At 44.1% G+C, this 15,921-nt stretch overlaps 1 protein-coding gene across 2 annotated transcripts in view; it reads right to left on the bottom strand.

Annotated features, from left to right (window-relative positions):
* Positions 1-13,857, bottom strand: part of LIMCH1 (LIM and calponin homology domains 1) — a 185,639-nt gene extending 171,782 nt beyond the window's left edge. Inside the window, exon 1 of one of the 2 annotated variants that reach the window (XM_074904714.1) lies at positions 13,442-13,857. In XM_074904714.1, the coding sequence (XP_074760815.1) occupies positions 13,442-13,537 (96 nt within the window). In that variant the 5' untranslated portion in view covers positions 13,538-13,857. The remainder of the gene's footprint in view (positions 1-13,441) is intronic. The other variant, XM_074904716.1, reaches the window with a different exon arrangement.
* Between the last annotated feature and the right edge of the window lie 2,064 nt (positions 13,858-15,921).

The following is a 15,921-nucleotide window of genomic DNA, read 5'->3' as shown; positions in this document are numbered from 1 at the left end:
GGAAAGGTAGAAAAAGGAAAGTATTTATGATAAGTCTTTACTCTTTTCCCACTAGGCAATTAAGCTGGAACTCTAAATATGAAGGATGCAGGGCAAATTAAAAATTTTAAGCACTGTAGAATTCTGGTTTAATGGGTCTGCCAAGTGATGGCACACTCAGCAAAGAGTTCTGGCTGCAGAAAGCCTTTAATCCCAGTGAATAACTAACTGGGAATAATGTCAGCAAAACAGCTGTCAGGATGAAATGTTGTTCAAGTCGACAAGAGGAACAACTGCCTAGAGCTGGAAAGCAATACGTTCAGCCCAACCTCAAAGCAAAGAGCAGGAGCCAACACCACAGTTTAACTAAAATCTGCTACCACCACCTTCTACCTTTAAAATGGGGTGTATGAAGGAGGAAAACAGAAACAGCAAAGGAAAGAAACAACTGTTCTCTTCAGAAACACAGGACTGTAATTCTGGAATGAATTTGAGAGTTGGGTCCAAGTCCCTTCCAGACAGAAGATCTAGCAAATCGGTACCTGTCTGTACTCAGTGCTTCCCATTTTCCACTGAGATGGAAAGAAATACTGAATGCTAGCACAGAAGAACTGCTGAAGAAACAGCTTCACAGAAACAATGTACCAGAGAAGCTCTATTAAGCTCCACTGAGCAGCTTACTCTAGTCAAAATTGCTATGATATATTTCCAGTAGAAAGAGCTGCATCTTCCCTGCAATGTGATCAGGCCTGAAATCCTTACTCCAACCAGGACTTCCCAGAGGAAAAGATTTTACAGTTGATTAGAAACGCCTGATCTAGTTTATAATCTCTGAACTGTCTGTTACAGGGTGTGTTCTCTTGAAGGTCTTTATCCAGACTCTGCTCCTCCCCTTCTCTTCCCTCCTCTCAACTAATTTTCTTAAACTTTTTTTCTCTGCAAGTTTAGAATAAATACCTTGAAGCTATATGCACCAGGATACGAAGATACAAGGAGGATGGATGACCAGCTACATAAAAATTATTCAAGTGAGCTTGTGATAACCATTCTCCTACATAAAGATATTTAAAGCACTTAGGGCACATAGGATGCAGACAGCTGGCAGCACCCATGTGACAGATGCATCAAATGAGTGTCTTTTGCCACCCATACTGCTCTGCATTAATTGATGGATTACTGAGCAGTCATTAATAGACAACAAAATCCCCCCAACCTTGCCCATGCAAACAGCAAGTAAGATGGTCCAGAGCCCTCTAGTGAAAGAGATTTGAAGTCAGATGGGCTGTTGATGAACAAGACGTATTTTGCTTTATTAGCAAGAACAAAGTTGTAGTTCTCCTTCTTGTATTAGTCTAGATAGTCTGTTACTGCTCTGGAAGCGAAAGAGCTATAGTTACCACACTCCAGAAATTCCCAAATGTGCTCTTTCCCTCAAACAGCCTTAATAGACTTCTGGCAAGAAGAAATCACAACTCCAAGGAGCAAGACAAGCACAAAAGCCAATACACATGTGTTTGATCTCAGCCATTTACAAGACATTTTCACGGCAATCCGTAAATGCAATTGGTTGTGGAGGAATTGTCAGAAGGCAGCTCCTTTCATCTCATGTTATCATCCTAAGGAAATCTGTTATGATACACCTCCAGGCAACAAAGGACACGAATGTACATATTTGGAGTGACCTTCTCCCCTTCCCAGAAGCTTTCTACATTGTAGAAGAGCCATTTTTCTACCTCGTGGTTCATTGAAGAAATGAAAGCTTTTCCTCAACAGAGTATCAGCAAAAGTTTTTGACATGTGTAGGCATCTCAACTTTGTTGACTCTATCACATCTGCATCACCAACCACTTACACCTTGCATGCCATTGCAGTTGCAAGTCTAAAGCACTCTCCCACCCCACCAAACACAAAACCAGGAGCTTATGTTTTGCTCTCTGTATACTTTTTGTGTATGAGATGCCTCTTTTCCCTCTCAATCCTAAAAGAAAACTTCAACCTGGTTGAGGTTGTACACACTGGAAAGTGTTCACTGCCCATAGCTAACGCTGACAGCCCTTTCTCCACCGGCACCTATTTCCTGGGTGTACAGAAGCCCAGTTCAAGTCATGGGAAATTGCCACTTTGACGTTTCATACTGGAGCTCCCCATCCTGTACGAAGGATGGCACCACTGCTGCTTCTGGAATTCAGCTCCTCCTAGTCACATAGCCCTGCACCCCAAGCATACAGTGATGGGATACTCCCCTTTCCCTACACAGAGATCCCCCTTACACCCTTGTCTTGGGAAACACCAAGAGACAGGAAGAAGGCAGAAAACAAAAGCTTTCAACACAGTTTGAGATTGCACCACTTCCAAGAAGTCTGCTCTGGCTTTGATCTATTGATTTCAAGGCCCTTAATGTGGGAAGCTGAAATGCGAGTTTTCTCCACACAATTCCAAAATGGAAAAGAAAACCCAGTATGGTACTGGAGAATTAAATGCTGCACTGAAAAACTAACAAATATTGAGGGGGGCAGAAAAACCGCAAATATCAGATCTGCCTATAACCAGAATATGCACTCAAGAGTCTTGGTTGAAATCCAAAAATAAAAAGTAAAGAATTAAGGCTACTATTCAGCAGTGCTACAGAGACACTAGCAAACTACAATGAATGGAAATTAATAGATAAAAATCCCACAAGTGCTGGTAGACAAGTTTTCTATTAAATCTTACTGGAATGTCACCTCAGAGCTACCCCTGTGAATTTTCATTAAGTTATCCCACAGCTATCTACAACAGCTTTGCTTACTTTCTCCCCTGAAGCTACTAACAAGAAGCAAAATGAGCTAAAGGAATGAAGTAGCAAAGCATTTATTACTGAGATGCATTTTTAAATTAAAACAGGGATCTTTTTGTTTAGGATACACTGAGATGTCTCTACTATCTGCAGCACATCCTTCATATGTGAGGCTGGAATAAATTCAGTTTGATGTTTGTCTTTGAAAAGCACACATACAAAGTGAACCTCTCCAAATCTAACTGAGGACTGCTTTCTGGGAGAAAATAATCATCAAAAGATGAGGGAGGTGAAGTTACTTTGCAGCTTCACCAGCTTTATTTTTAACACCCTGCTCCCTTTATGCTCATCTCACTGGGAATATCTAACCCCTCAGCTGTGCTGTGCCAATCTAAGAGGCTCTGGATGCCAGAAACCGCAATGCAACAGCCGCCTGTGCTGGAATCACCACACAACAGCCACCACCTCTGCTTTTAGAAGTGGCCATGTGCCTGGGCCATCACGAGAGAACAGTGTAGCACTGCCTACAGCCCACACCTCCAGTGGACAGAAGTACCTACCTTGACAGACAGCGCCCAGCAGCCTCGGCAGAGGAGCAAAATGGTCAGGGCAGCACTGATCTGAGGAAAGGAGAAAATAAGGTCCCAGCAATTCTCAAGATCTGCATGTTCATAATTAAAATGTTTAGAGGGTACTTTTGCTTCTCTTTAGAAGAGGCAAGCTGTTTCTAATAAAGGATCATTTGAGTCGCTTGAACTTTGTTGATTTATGAGTTTTTTCATGTTACTCCAAAACGGAAAGCCCCCCTGTCAAAATAAAAATTGGTTTTGAGAGGGGTAAGATGTTAGGCTACGCTTTTATATTTCTTTCAACTCAGGCAAGAGTCACCTTTATCTCTCACTGATTCTGACACCTCCTTTTTCTTGCCAGCATATTTTTTTCAAGAAAACAGTTTATTTTCTTTACTATCTTTAACTGATCCAAACACTGGCAGAAGACAGATGCCGCACATGCACGCTCCTAACTCAGGACTTTCTTTTTTTCCAAACTACAACTTTAAAAAACTCATCAGAATCAGGAAAATGATAAACAGAAAAAACACTTATATAGTTGCTGTCTTTTTTCCTGTTTAGATTACAATTATGCTTCTGGACTGAAAGAAAATTTCCAGAGCTGTTTTTGTTGCAACAATATATGTGCGTTAGCCCACTGAAATGAATCACAATGATCACACAGAAACAAAGCCAAGGGATTCGGCACTGAACACCCTGGTACACTGGGCATCCCTGCCTGTGCCAGTCTGACAGAGATGAGGCAGTCGATTCTGCCTCTCTTCATTCCTCCCTTCCCTTCCCTTCCCCAAACCCAGCCAGAAAATGCTCACTACCAAATAGCAGACTTAAGCTAACATACCACGGCTCCTTTTTAAATTGGAAAAAAAAAAAAAATATGGAAAATACAAGGAAAATTGTTACCAAAGACTAGCAGTTAATAATACTTCAAACTAGGAATTATGCAAAAAAAAAAAGGGGGGTGGGGAGATATTGAAACATTGAAGCTTCCTTTCTCTGACAGCAGACTGAAGAAAAATCTCTTATTTAAGAATTTTCTAGATTAGTAAAATAGACATTTGGATGAAGGATTTTCAGAGTTCATTTGGGCAGAGATGGAAGGGAGTGTCCAATACGCCCATATCAGGTATAAAACAGGCACCACTGAGAGTCAAGAAATTAAATCATTATGAGTTCCACAATTTCCGAGAATATTTATAGGCAACTGAAGACTTTAAAGTGATAGATTTGGATTTTGGGGTTACATTTGTTTTAAGACACTGTAGCAAGCCCTCTAAATTCCACTAGAGCCACAATCTTCTGCTGTGATACAACAGCACAACGCAACCCTATGTATTTCATGGAAGAGAGTGTTTGCAAAGCACCACAAAGAGATTTTAACCTCAACCTCTGTAGCCATGCAACCATTCTGCTCCCACTTGAAAACAGTTATTTATGGGCATCAGCCTCTGCTTACGCAAAAGCAAGACTGTGCTTCTCAAGTCAGAGCAAAGGTTACAACTCTTTGTGCCAGTCTGTGGCCTGCTCCTGAAGTACAAATTCATCGGAGTTTCCTGGCCTTCTGGTTTTAGTGGAAAGGTTATTTGGAGCTTTACTCTGCCACTCTGAAAATGGAAAATTCCAATACTGGAAGATACACTTTTCTTCATCTTCAGTTCACATCTTCTCCTTCCAAGAGTCCCATCCTGTGTAAGGGACTTCACATGATGCAGTGCTGTCAGGCATTATCAATACCGTATGTTAAAGCCCTTGACCTATATTTTGCTGAATGTATTGGATCTAAAATAAATTTTGAGAACTCGTGTATTACTCTTTTTACAGATTTTAGCTCCTTGCTTGAATCATAGCAATGTATGATCTGAGGAACAGAAGGCAGGTAACAGTATAATTTGTCTTTTAAATGATACTGTAATCCAGCCAGAGACTCAATGGCTTATGTTTGCAATACTGTACTGAGATCTACCAACACCTACAGGAAAGACAACAATAAAGAATGTATTTACAGTCTCAGTGTGAAGACTCTGGTTTTTTGCACTACATAGAGTACATGCAGCCATTTCCCTGTAGTTTGTAGATAACCGGAGGGCTGGGATTCTTCTGAAGCCCATGGAAAGGTCAGATGGAGGTAAGAAGATTCTGGAGGTTGGAATAGTATAGGGAAGGACACCACAGAGAATTTTTCCTTTCGTGCTCTTCCTGAAACTCACTTTGGGATCACTTACTGCAAAAATCCCTGTCTTATTTCCAGCATGAACAAGGATCATGGAGAAAGCTCTGTGAAGGAGAGATTAATGAAGAGTATTTCACTCTTACCTTACTCATTCAGCTGTACAAAGCAGAATTAAAGAATTGCTTCCCCTGTCTCCACCAGGCTGCTACTTAGCCCGTGAAGTGCTCTGTGAATCACAGACAATGATGCCAGAGCCAAGGAGCCACAGCAGTAGTATTTTTCAAAATCTTAGCTTGTCAAAGTTGATTTCAAAATCAAGCTGTCTTTGATAGTAGGCATGAGACCTCAAAACACCAGAAATCAGAAAAATAAGGTTTCTTTTCAAATGGGTAAATGAAGCAGATTTTCTCCTTTTCTCACCAGCCAACAAGTCACTAGACTGTAAGTCAATTTTAACATCAAATGCAAGTTCTAAATATTATTAACTCTATTGTTAAGCTAGATATTCTGAAGTAAGGAATACTAGCAATAATCATTATATATAAACACATACAATAAAAAAGACCCTAGTTAACAGTAGCAAGTTACACTAGAACTGAGCAGAGAGACTATCAAAGTAGAGGATTCTTATAATAAACTAATACCACACACAAAAAACTTCTTAAGGATTTAACATTTAAATTCTCAAGAATTAAGCATGCACATCATCTTCAAGATCTGAAAAGGGAAATAATTTCAATTCCTTATTGGTCATTTATAGTAGTACACAATGAATTAAAGAATTTAAAAACATATCTCACCAAGCCAAGGAAATCAGTCATATTTACAGTTTTCCAAAATAAAACAGGTTTAGCAAAAATAGTTAGATTGAATGCCAAACACATTTTACATTGCCTTGAGGAGTTTCAACAAAGGAAACTCAGTAGCATACCCTGAAAATGCCTGCCATAAGCCATTGGAGTTTTGCTTTTGTATAGTGAAGGATCTTGTTCATGTAAACATGCTCTTAAGCACTACAATAATATAAACAACCAATAAAGTAGCATTAAAAATAAAATTAAGTGATGTTCACTCACTCACTGTCAAGAAGTCATAGATGCACAGAATAATTCAGGTTGGTAGGGACCTCAGAGGTCTCTCTAGTCCAAGCTCCTGCTCCATGCAAGGGCAGCTCTCAGATCTGACCAGGCTGTGTCTAACTTTGTCCAGTCAGGCATGAAACCTTCTAGGAATGGCGATCTCCCAGCCTCACTGGGCAACCTGAATCAATGCTCAATTGTCCTTGCGAAGAAACTTTTCCCTATGCCAAGTCATAACCTTCCCTATTTTAGTTTATGACAAGTATCTCGCCCACCTGGCATGTACCTCGGTAAGTCCCTGGCTCCCTCTTCTCAAAGACCTGCCCACAGGTACTGCAGGGCTGCTGCTATGTCCCCACAAAGCCACCTCTCCTGAAGAAGCCCCGCTCCATCACTCTCTCTAGCCCCAAACCAGCCTCGAGGCCCTCTGCTCATTTCCCAATGTCTCTCCCATACTCTCGGCCCCAAAACTGGATGCAGTATTTCAGCTGTGGCCTAGCAAATACTGAGCAGAAGCAAACGCTAAGTAGAAGCGAACAACCACTTCCATCAATCTACTGGTTCCAGAATAGTCATAAAGGACTAACCTCTCCTGCTGCCAGGACACTGCAGACTCATGCTGAGCCTATTGTCCTGCAGGTCCCCCCAGGTCCTTTCCAGCAGAGCTTCTGCCCCAGCAGTCATTCCCCACCCTATTCCAAGTACAGGGAGTACATTTATTCTGTTTATAAAATAAAAGGCAATAATAGGCAGGGGTGGGGTTTTTCCATTTTAAGCTGGGGCACACTACAGTTCTTCACATTCTTACAAGGCTGTCTCGAGGACACACAACTGCAGCCCTTTCACCTGAGACAACAATTAACATAGCTGGGAGAAGTTTCAGCCATCAATTTTGATATTATGTTATTGGTGCCATAGTAGATGTTGTAGACATTGTGATCTGAGTGGGGCAAAAAAAGACAGTACTTTCTTTAAATGATACATTGGAAAGAGAAGGAGAGAATGCTTAGATCTTCAGGGTCTGCATGCCACAACATTCATACCTTCCCCCTATGCAGCTGCCCTTTTAAATGACACTTTCACCCCTATAAATCTTGCTTTTTCTGTAACATTGCACCAAAGCTGTTCTTGTTGGGATGTTTGCAGAAAACCAATGCACAGAAGTATTCATACATGGACAAAAAGCTTCTAGACTGGTAGATTTTCCAAACAAAAGATAAATTAGTTTTTATAACCTCACATGAAACAACACTTCCCAGACCAGCCAATAAATTTTAGAAGCTAGAAAACAATTCTGCTGTATCAACCTGCTATTTATCCTCTATACTTGGGAAAGATTCCACCTTCCTTTCTAGAGGACCAATACTTGACTTTAAAAAAATTTGAAAATGTAGTTAACGCTAGCAGAACAAATGCAATGAGGTTACACAGCTGCATTAACTGATCTTCACCACCAACTGCACAATGGCATTCCAGGCTCTGCTGTTAAGGGCAGATCTTTTACCCATTTTAAAATTTTAGTACTGAGAGGAGAAATTAATTCAGTTTTGAGACAATGAATAGCTCAGTCCTGCACTTCCTGACATCCGTTTATCAATAGTATTGTTCTTGCTATTCTCATGCCCATGCCAATGCTATTTGTAACAGGGCTTAAACAGATCTCATCACAAGGGAATTGGGTCCATGTATACAGGACAGGAGGTCAGCTGCCTGGCAACTGGGAGAGGAAAAAATGTCTAGAAGATGGTAGTCTGACAGGGTCATAGAGTTTGGGCAGGTTCTTCCACCCTCTTTAAATGAATTTAGTTTTCATTCCACTGAGTGACTAACTTTGCCAAGAATCAAGAGCATCCTATCTGCAGTCCCTAAATACTGCTCAGGAGGAGATGTAGAGATAGAACTGAAGAATTCCCCTCCAAGTCCAGTGACTATAATCAGAGTGAAGTTATTCTGCATTCACATCCACCTAGGATCCAAAGCCAGTCACACACCTTTTGACTCTTCATGGTTGTCTGACACTGTGGAAAGGATTCATCTGGCCTAACTATAGCTTGTCCACAAATAAGGCAACTTGTCTAATCCATTTGCATAGGTTTCTTCTAGTCTGAGAATACACTTGCTCACTTTAATACATTGATTCCCAGTACATTAGGTGAAGTATATAGATATGGTACTCTTCCCGCAGAAGAGAAAAAAAGAAAGAAAGGCTAAACACTGAGAAATTTGAACTGTAGGCACTGCTTGGAGGCTCATTCAACAACTTCCCTGCAGTATATGATTAATAAAACCAAGCAGTCTTAAAGCTTAGTGCATCGTTCTACACTTAAATGGTTATATTCAAGTACTTTCATAAGGCAGTCGAACTGACTTCTCTGGAACTGCTTGCTGGAGAAATGTTTGTTGGAATTCATCTATTCCTATCCAAATAATGGCAAGACCGCAGTGGCAGCTGAAGGTCCTAGTCTGGCTACAGGCACCACTGTTCTAGGAACGGTATCAATGTTCAGAGGAATTACAATCCCTATTCAAGGATCTTAAAATCAGCTTCACAGCAAAGAGTAGATGTCTATACATATTTGGAAGCAGAAACACTCCTGCAGGACACAGGTTTTGCAGTGGGAGCCATAAGCTTCAGGTCTCCCACACTTCATCCACACCAGAGAGAGATACCCTAAAGAAACCCTGTTTCCAGACTTGTGGCACAAGACAGTCACATTATCTTTCCAAGTCACTTCCCTGGTTTTATGCCTCTCATACTCTTCCACAGAGACAGTGATGTGGAAATGGCGTGCCTATTCTGCTCTATGATGTGACACATCCAGAAGCACTACGGAATACACCTGGCCCCAACACTTCTAGAAACAGCACCACTGTTACCAACTTAAAATTGCCACCTTCAATACAGAAATCTAACAGTGTTTTGTTTACCCCCAAATACCCAACAAACCCCTCTGCCTGGCAAATTTCTCCTTACAAGAGAAAGTTCAGGGGGAATATATATAGGAGAAAAGTAGCAGACTTACTAGAAGTTGATGGGGTTTAGCCTACACGCCTCTAAAGCAAACAGCCAAGTCAAGGGGACAGTAAAACATGACTTGCTTATTAGTACCATACAACTATAAAGGAAGCATTTTTATCAGCTGGCAAAGTTTCTAAGGAATATAAGTCTACGTAAAAGCCATCCCTAATTGAACCAAGTCTCAACAATGAGGAGAGAGCATATAAATGAGGCAAAGCTAGGAGGTACGATGAGGAGATAACAATACCCTCAGGAGTTACACTGGTATTAAATGCAACTTTATTACTATATGACTCTCTTACGAATCTTTATAGCAAGAATAACTCTGTTTATACAGATGTTCTTTCAAACACCAGTTATTCTACTTTAAACACATGTACAGGGAACCTTGACATTTTAAGATTACAAGACATTAGATTAAAATAGATTTGTTATTTTGCTGTAGTAACCCATTAGGTTTTACAAGGCTGATCTATTCTTTCAGTGAAACTGAGATGCATTAATTGAAATGAGATACCACACCTTTAATAATGTAGATCGATGCAGCTCTCTCACAGGGTTTTTCATTTGGTGCCTTTATTTTAATCCCTCTGAGTGCTACTACTATGGTTCATTTTATCATTAAGAGGGCATTCCTCACTAAAGTAGCACATGCCTAGCTAAACTAAAATAATAGGACTGGTTTACTGTTACACAGAATGCTGCATGGTTGATATTTATGCAAAATTAAGCAAGGCTGAACTCCAGTTTCCTACCCAAAGTGACTAGTGATCAAAGCAGAAAGTCCACAGAATTCCAAAATCCCACCTTCTGCAATATGCAGATGACACCAAATCTATCACCACTTGAAATAATCTCTTACAAAACACAAATGTATAATAGCCTTGGCATTAAGAGTCAGAGCTCTGTTCCTTTTTCCTGCTCAGGTGAACACCTTAGTGCTACTGGTTCACAACTCCAGGGAGAGACCAGAGGATTATTATGAGGATCCACCCAAACCTCAGCGCAATCTCAGTGCAATTTAGACTCCCCTATCCTGAAGCATCCAGATTAAAGTAATGCTGGCAAAGGGAAAAAAAGACTTCTGGCACCCAGAAGATCTGCTCTGGTGCAAAATCACAGACCCAAGAAATAAAGATAAGACCCCAGGATCTCTGGACCAGAGGAAGGAAAGTACCTAGATCCTTGCAGATCTAGACATTCATCACTTCATGTCTTGGCTCCCCATCTGTAGAGAGAGGACAGCTTCCCTTTCCAGCCCCATTAGAGGAGAAATGCACTGCAGACCGCAGGGTGGATTCCTGTCAGTGCTACACAATGGTGACAGTGCTCATGCGAGGATTTAAACCAGATGAGAATCCAACTAGTAAGTCACACAATCATTAGAAATAAAAATGCACAGCAAGCTCGGAGTTTTCAATCTGTCCACTTCTGCTTGAATTTCCTTGCATGGCACTATTTTACAGATACACGTTTTAAGCTGTTTCATGCCATTAATACCCTCACCAGACTGTCTTCTCCATGCTAGGGAGGTCCACCAGTTCTTCTTGAAACCATAATGGTTTCTTTTATTTTTGTTTAAGAGCGATGTTGTTTTAAATGGTAAGAAGAAAGCTGAAAGACACAACATACTGGACACTCGCTAACGTCTCTAGGCCAAAAAATAAATTGGTGAGAGACAAGTACTGAGCCAGGTGAAGCAGATGGGTCTAATAGCCAGACACAGCATGACCCCCATTTCTGGTTTTCACCCAAACCAACAGAGATTGGCACACTGAATGTACCTATAACATTCCTTGATTATTTTTTTTTTAAATTGACATAGCTTTTCAATAACTTTGGACTAACATGTCAAGTTCTGCATAATTTGCTCTGTCCAAATCATCCAGATTTGTAGCAGTGAATGCTGACCAGATTTTTGGAAGAGATAATAACCCTCATGCTCCAGATCTTAAGACAAACTGGTATTAAAAGGAAATACAATGTGTTTGGCAAATTAAGCCACATTTGCTTCACTGGCAGTTTCTTCCTCCCTTCTCTTAGTAGGAGCATCAACTCTGGGCACTGCTGGAAAGGCAGATGCTTTCCTCTCGCACCACAGCCATGGCAGTGCTCCAGGCTCCTGACACACTCCCTCAAGCAAGAGGACGGTGGCAATAGTAACAGCACATTACAGCTTTGTCATTCATCCATCAAGCAGATTAAAAAAGCAAAGGAAGCACAAGAAGTTACAGACAGCCTCCTTTGCACACGTAGACCCCTTGGGCCTTCATGGAGGACACACAGAGTTAAGAGCCCTTCTGCTTTGCTTACTGGGCCCCGAGTTACACAAGAACAGGCGCAAGACCTCCTGTCACAGTGAACTGTGGAATAAAGTGCCCAAGAGGGAAGTTTCTGTCTGACCCACAAGTTTCTGCTCTTATACAGGAAGACTTATAGTGCCTTAATTATTATCATGCCTGGAGTGACTGCTGGCAGCTTCGTTACCAACAGAGAATTGCTTCGCTATCGAGTTCTTGGCTTCATTAGCAGTCAGCAGAACTCACAGTCACAAGGTATTTTATGTACCGTATGTACGACTGAGTCATGTGCCTCTCTCTTGGTCTTCTATTATAAAGGCGGCTATATAGAAAATGCCACATTCATCTTCCCAAGACAACTCATGTTTATATGCACTTTTCCTCTTGCAGGCTGTGTACTCACCTTTCCTTGGCACAAAAGCCCTTCTTTTCATGTTCCTCATTGTTCCTCTCTCTGCCTCTGATCCTACACCAGCCAGCTTACTGTGTGTCAGTGCCAGTTCCCTGAAGTCTGACACAGCATTACCTTTCCGGCTGATACTGGAGTGAACCATTACAGTCTGAAATTCCCAGGGCTTCAGAGCATCTTCAAGTCACAACAATTTTCAGGACAATTTGCCTAACCACACTCGGAAAACAGAATCCACCGAGGCTTACTAAAAGGTGCAGAATGAATCCAAAGCCCGCAGCTGAAGGGAGCTGTTACTCTGGTGTCTGGGTTGATACCACCACCTTCATGCCTGTTCTGTACCAGCAGTCAGACCAAGGGCTATTTAAAGTGTCTCTATTGTTACATGCCAAAATATTTATTAAATTTCACCCACCACCTGCCTGTCCTTGCGTTTTACGGCATGAGCACACGGCAAGCAGATCTAATTTTCTGCCCCGCCTGGAGAGCGAGACCGAGGGTCTCTCCGTGGCGGGGCCGGGTGATGGCAGAGGGGCCGCGGGGCTGCTCTGCCGCGGGACGCGCCGCCCCAGGCCCCCCGCGCCCCCCCACCGCGCCCCGCTCCCGCAGCGGTGCCGGCCCGCCTCTCCGCGCACTGCGGAGCGTTACCTGCGCGGCCGCGGCCACCACCCGCGGGCGATGGGACCTGGTCGGGCGCGGGGCCGGAGGTTTCCCCAGCAGGGCGGGGGGGCCCTCGCCGCCCCCGGGAGCCCCCCCAGGGAACGCGTCCGCGCCAGCTCCGCGCACCTGCGCGGCGCCTGTTTACAGCCGCCCCGTTCATCCCAATCCCGGGGGCGGGAAGGGGAAATGCGATTAAGAGATTAAGTTTGGAAAAGATTCGCGGGTGGGGGGAGGAGGGGTAGGGGCCCATCCAAAGGCGCGCACGCTGCGCGGGGGCTGAACCGCGGCTCGGGCGGCCCCGACTGCTTTCTCCGCAGCGAGCAAAACGGAGGAGGGCGGCGGGGGCCGGGACGGAGCCCGGTGTGGAATAAAATGCCTACAGTCCCCGCGATAGGGGAGCGGGGGGTGGGGGGAAGGACACCGGGTCGTCCCCGATGGGGGTCAGGCGCCCGCACTCCTGCCATCCCACGGTCTTACCTCGATCCACTTCTGAGCCTCGGTGAAGGCCAGCTCAGGCTGGGGGGGGTCGTGGGGAGGCTGCACCTCTCCCAGCTCCAGCCCGGGACTGGCCATCTGCAGGGCCCCGGCGCGCCGCGGCTGCGGCGGGGGAGCAGCCAGGCACCGAGCCGCCAGCCCGAGGGGAGCCGCGGCCGCAGCCGGGGGACGCCGGAGGCCGCTGCCTGCCTCTCTCTGCCTCTCTCTGCCTCGCAGCCGCCGGGGCGGGGGCCGGGGGCGGCGGCGCTCTGCAGCCCGGCTGGCTGCAGCTCGCCTGCGGTAACCTCTCTCCGCCGGTGCCCCGACCGCCCGCCCTGCCGGCTCGGTCCTCCCTCGCCTGCCGCCCCGCCCGCCCCGCCGGCGGAGCGGAGCTGCGCTGCCCCGAGCTGCCAGCTAAAAATAAAACAGACGGGCGAAGCCGCTTTGCCTTCAGCCCATGCAAATGCCCGCGCCGCCGCCTCCCTCCGCGAGCATCGCATCGCATCGCATCGCATCGCGGGCGGCGCTGCGACCGGCCGGCGGGGGGGCCGGGCACCCCTCGGGGACGATACGATGGCAAGGCAACCCCGGCTTTGGGGGCTGGGGACAGCCGATTCCCCCCCGCAGCTCCTGGAGGGCACCGAGCCACCTGTACACACGGCGAGCTGTGCGGGTTGCGAATGTTGCATTAAACACCTGATTAATTAATGTTGTTGCAGGAAGCACCGGAGAGCTTCCAGCCCCCCGCGGCGGGAAGGGGCTTTGCTCCCCTGCCCGGAGCCTCCGGGGGGCTCCTGCCCCGGGCGCGGAGCGGCGACAGGTGCCCCGGCGGGCAGGTCCCTGCTGCTGCTGGGGGGGAGAGTGCCCCTGCCAGAGTGTGCACAGTGCCTGACAGCGGTTTTCTTCTCTCAAAAGTGAAGCAGGCATCAAGGTGTGCTTTAAAAATACCTCAAGGTGTGCGTGAATACTCGAAGGAAACAAACTCTGTCCTGCAGGCACTCGCACACCTAACTTGCAGAGCGTGAGGAGTCCTAGCTCAAGTAGATGCTCTTTACTCTAAGGTTAAGCATAGAATTTTCTAGAAACAGGGAAGAAAAATTTCTCATAAGGCCTTTTTAAAGCCAAGTTCTAAAAATCTCCACTCCTAAGTGTTGGAAAGGTGAGCCAAAGTTACTTGTTTATATTTATGCAAGCATAGAAAGACATCCATGATGGAAACGTAGGTATGTGAACATTAACCCCTACTGACTACTGAGGGTTTTTTTGAGAGGGGTCACAACTGGCCACTTTTTCAACTTATGATAGCTGTTAACAAATTTTGACAAGAAGAAAACTGCAGGATCTACATTTCAACATTCCCTTATTTTAGGCCTGAATTCACCTCAATTCAAAAAGTGGGATTTTGAATCTTTACTGTTATAAATTGGTCAAAGAAAAAAAATGCTAACTCTTCGAATATAAAAGTATCACAAAAGTGCATATATTTAACTCTATTTCATTCTAGGATTTTGTCTTTATTGTTCTCTACATTTTGTTTCAGTCTTTGTTTATTATTTCTAATTTGCTGGAGTTACAAAGGGCCTAAAAACAGGATATAAGGTTTACGGGGATTTCTCTGAGAAATGCAACCAGACAAAAACTAGATGAATGGTAATCTGATCTCAAACATTTAAAGAGAAATAAGTGTATTTTGAAATACTTATGCTAACACAAACTATTTTCTGATTCTTTTAATATTTAAATAACACTGATGTGTATCAGACATCAATTAGATTTATTCTTCTGGGGCAGTGGAAGACTAACAATTTAAAAGAATGATCCTACCTCTTTTTTTTTTTTTTTCTTATTACCATGCAATATCAAATTATGATTTTGCTGTCTGGTAATCTCAGCATCACCTCTCAGAGAACTAGAAGAGCTAGAAGGGGTTGGGGTAAACATGATACTCCACAGAGCATCAGTTCAAGACAGAGACCACCACCACCACACACTTTGTCTTAAACTGAGAGGTGGACAATCATATCCCATCTATACAGTCACATACAGTCATGGATTACTAAAGACAATATGGTTTTATACACACTCTTACGTACACGCCTATTCACACATGTTCCTGTATACACAACTTTTTTAATTGATTAAATCCACACATGGACATGTGGTTATAGAGCTAGTGCAGTTTTTAAAGAGCCCTGCTGTGTATTTAGGAGTGTAAAAGACACCCTGAATGGCAGCAGGAATCTGGCCACTTCTTTCTTAATCCTAATCCTGAACCTGCTTCCCATTCGGTCAAGTACGAGGCAACATCCCTGCCTCACTGTTCCCATGGAAACACACTTCTAGCATCAGCCCAGCTCGCTTTTTTTTTTTTTTTTTAAACCACCATCTGTCTGGGGAGTTGCAGGGCTTGCTCTAAGCCCCTTGAATACCAGTCATAGGTTGTTCAACGGTTTTCTTTTCCCTGTTGCAGCCACCTTGGCAAC

The sequence above is a fragment of the Athene noctua genome, chromosome 4, assembly GCF_965140245.1.
Source record: "Athene noctua chromosome 4, bAthNoc1.hap1.1, whole genome shotgun sequence".
Lineage (NCBI taxonomy): Eukaryota > Metazoa > Chordata > Aves > Strigiformes > Strigidae > Athene > Athene noctua.
The sequence above is the reverse complement of the archived record's forward strand: the minus strand, read 5'-3'. Positions and strand labels throughout refer to the sequence as shown.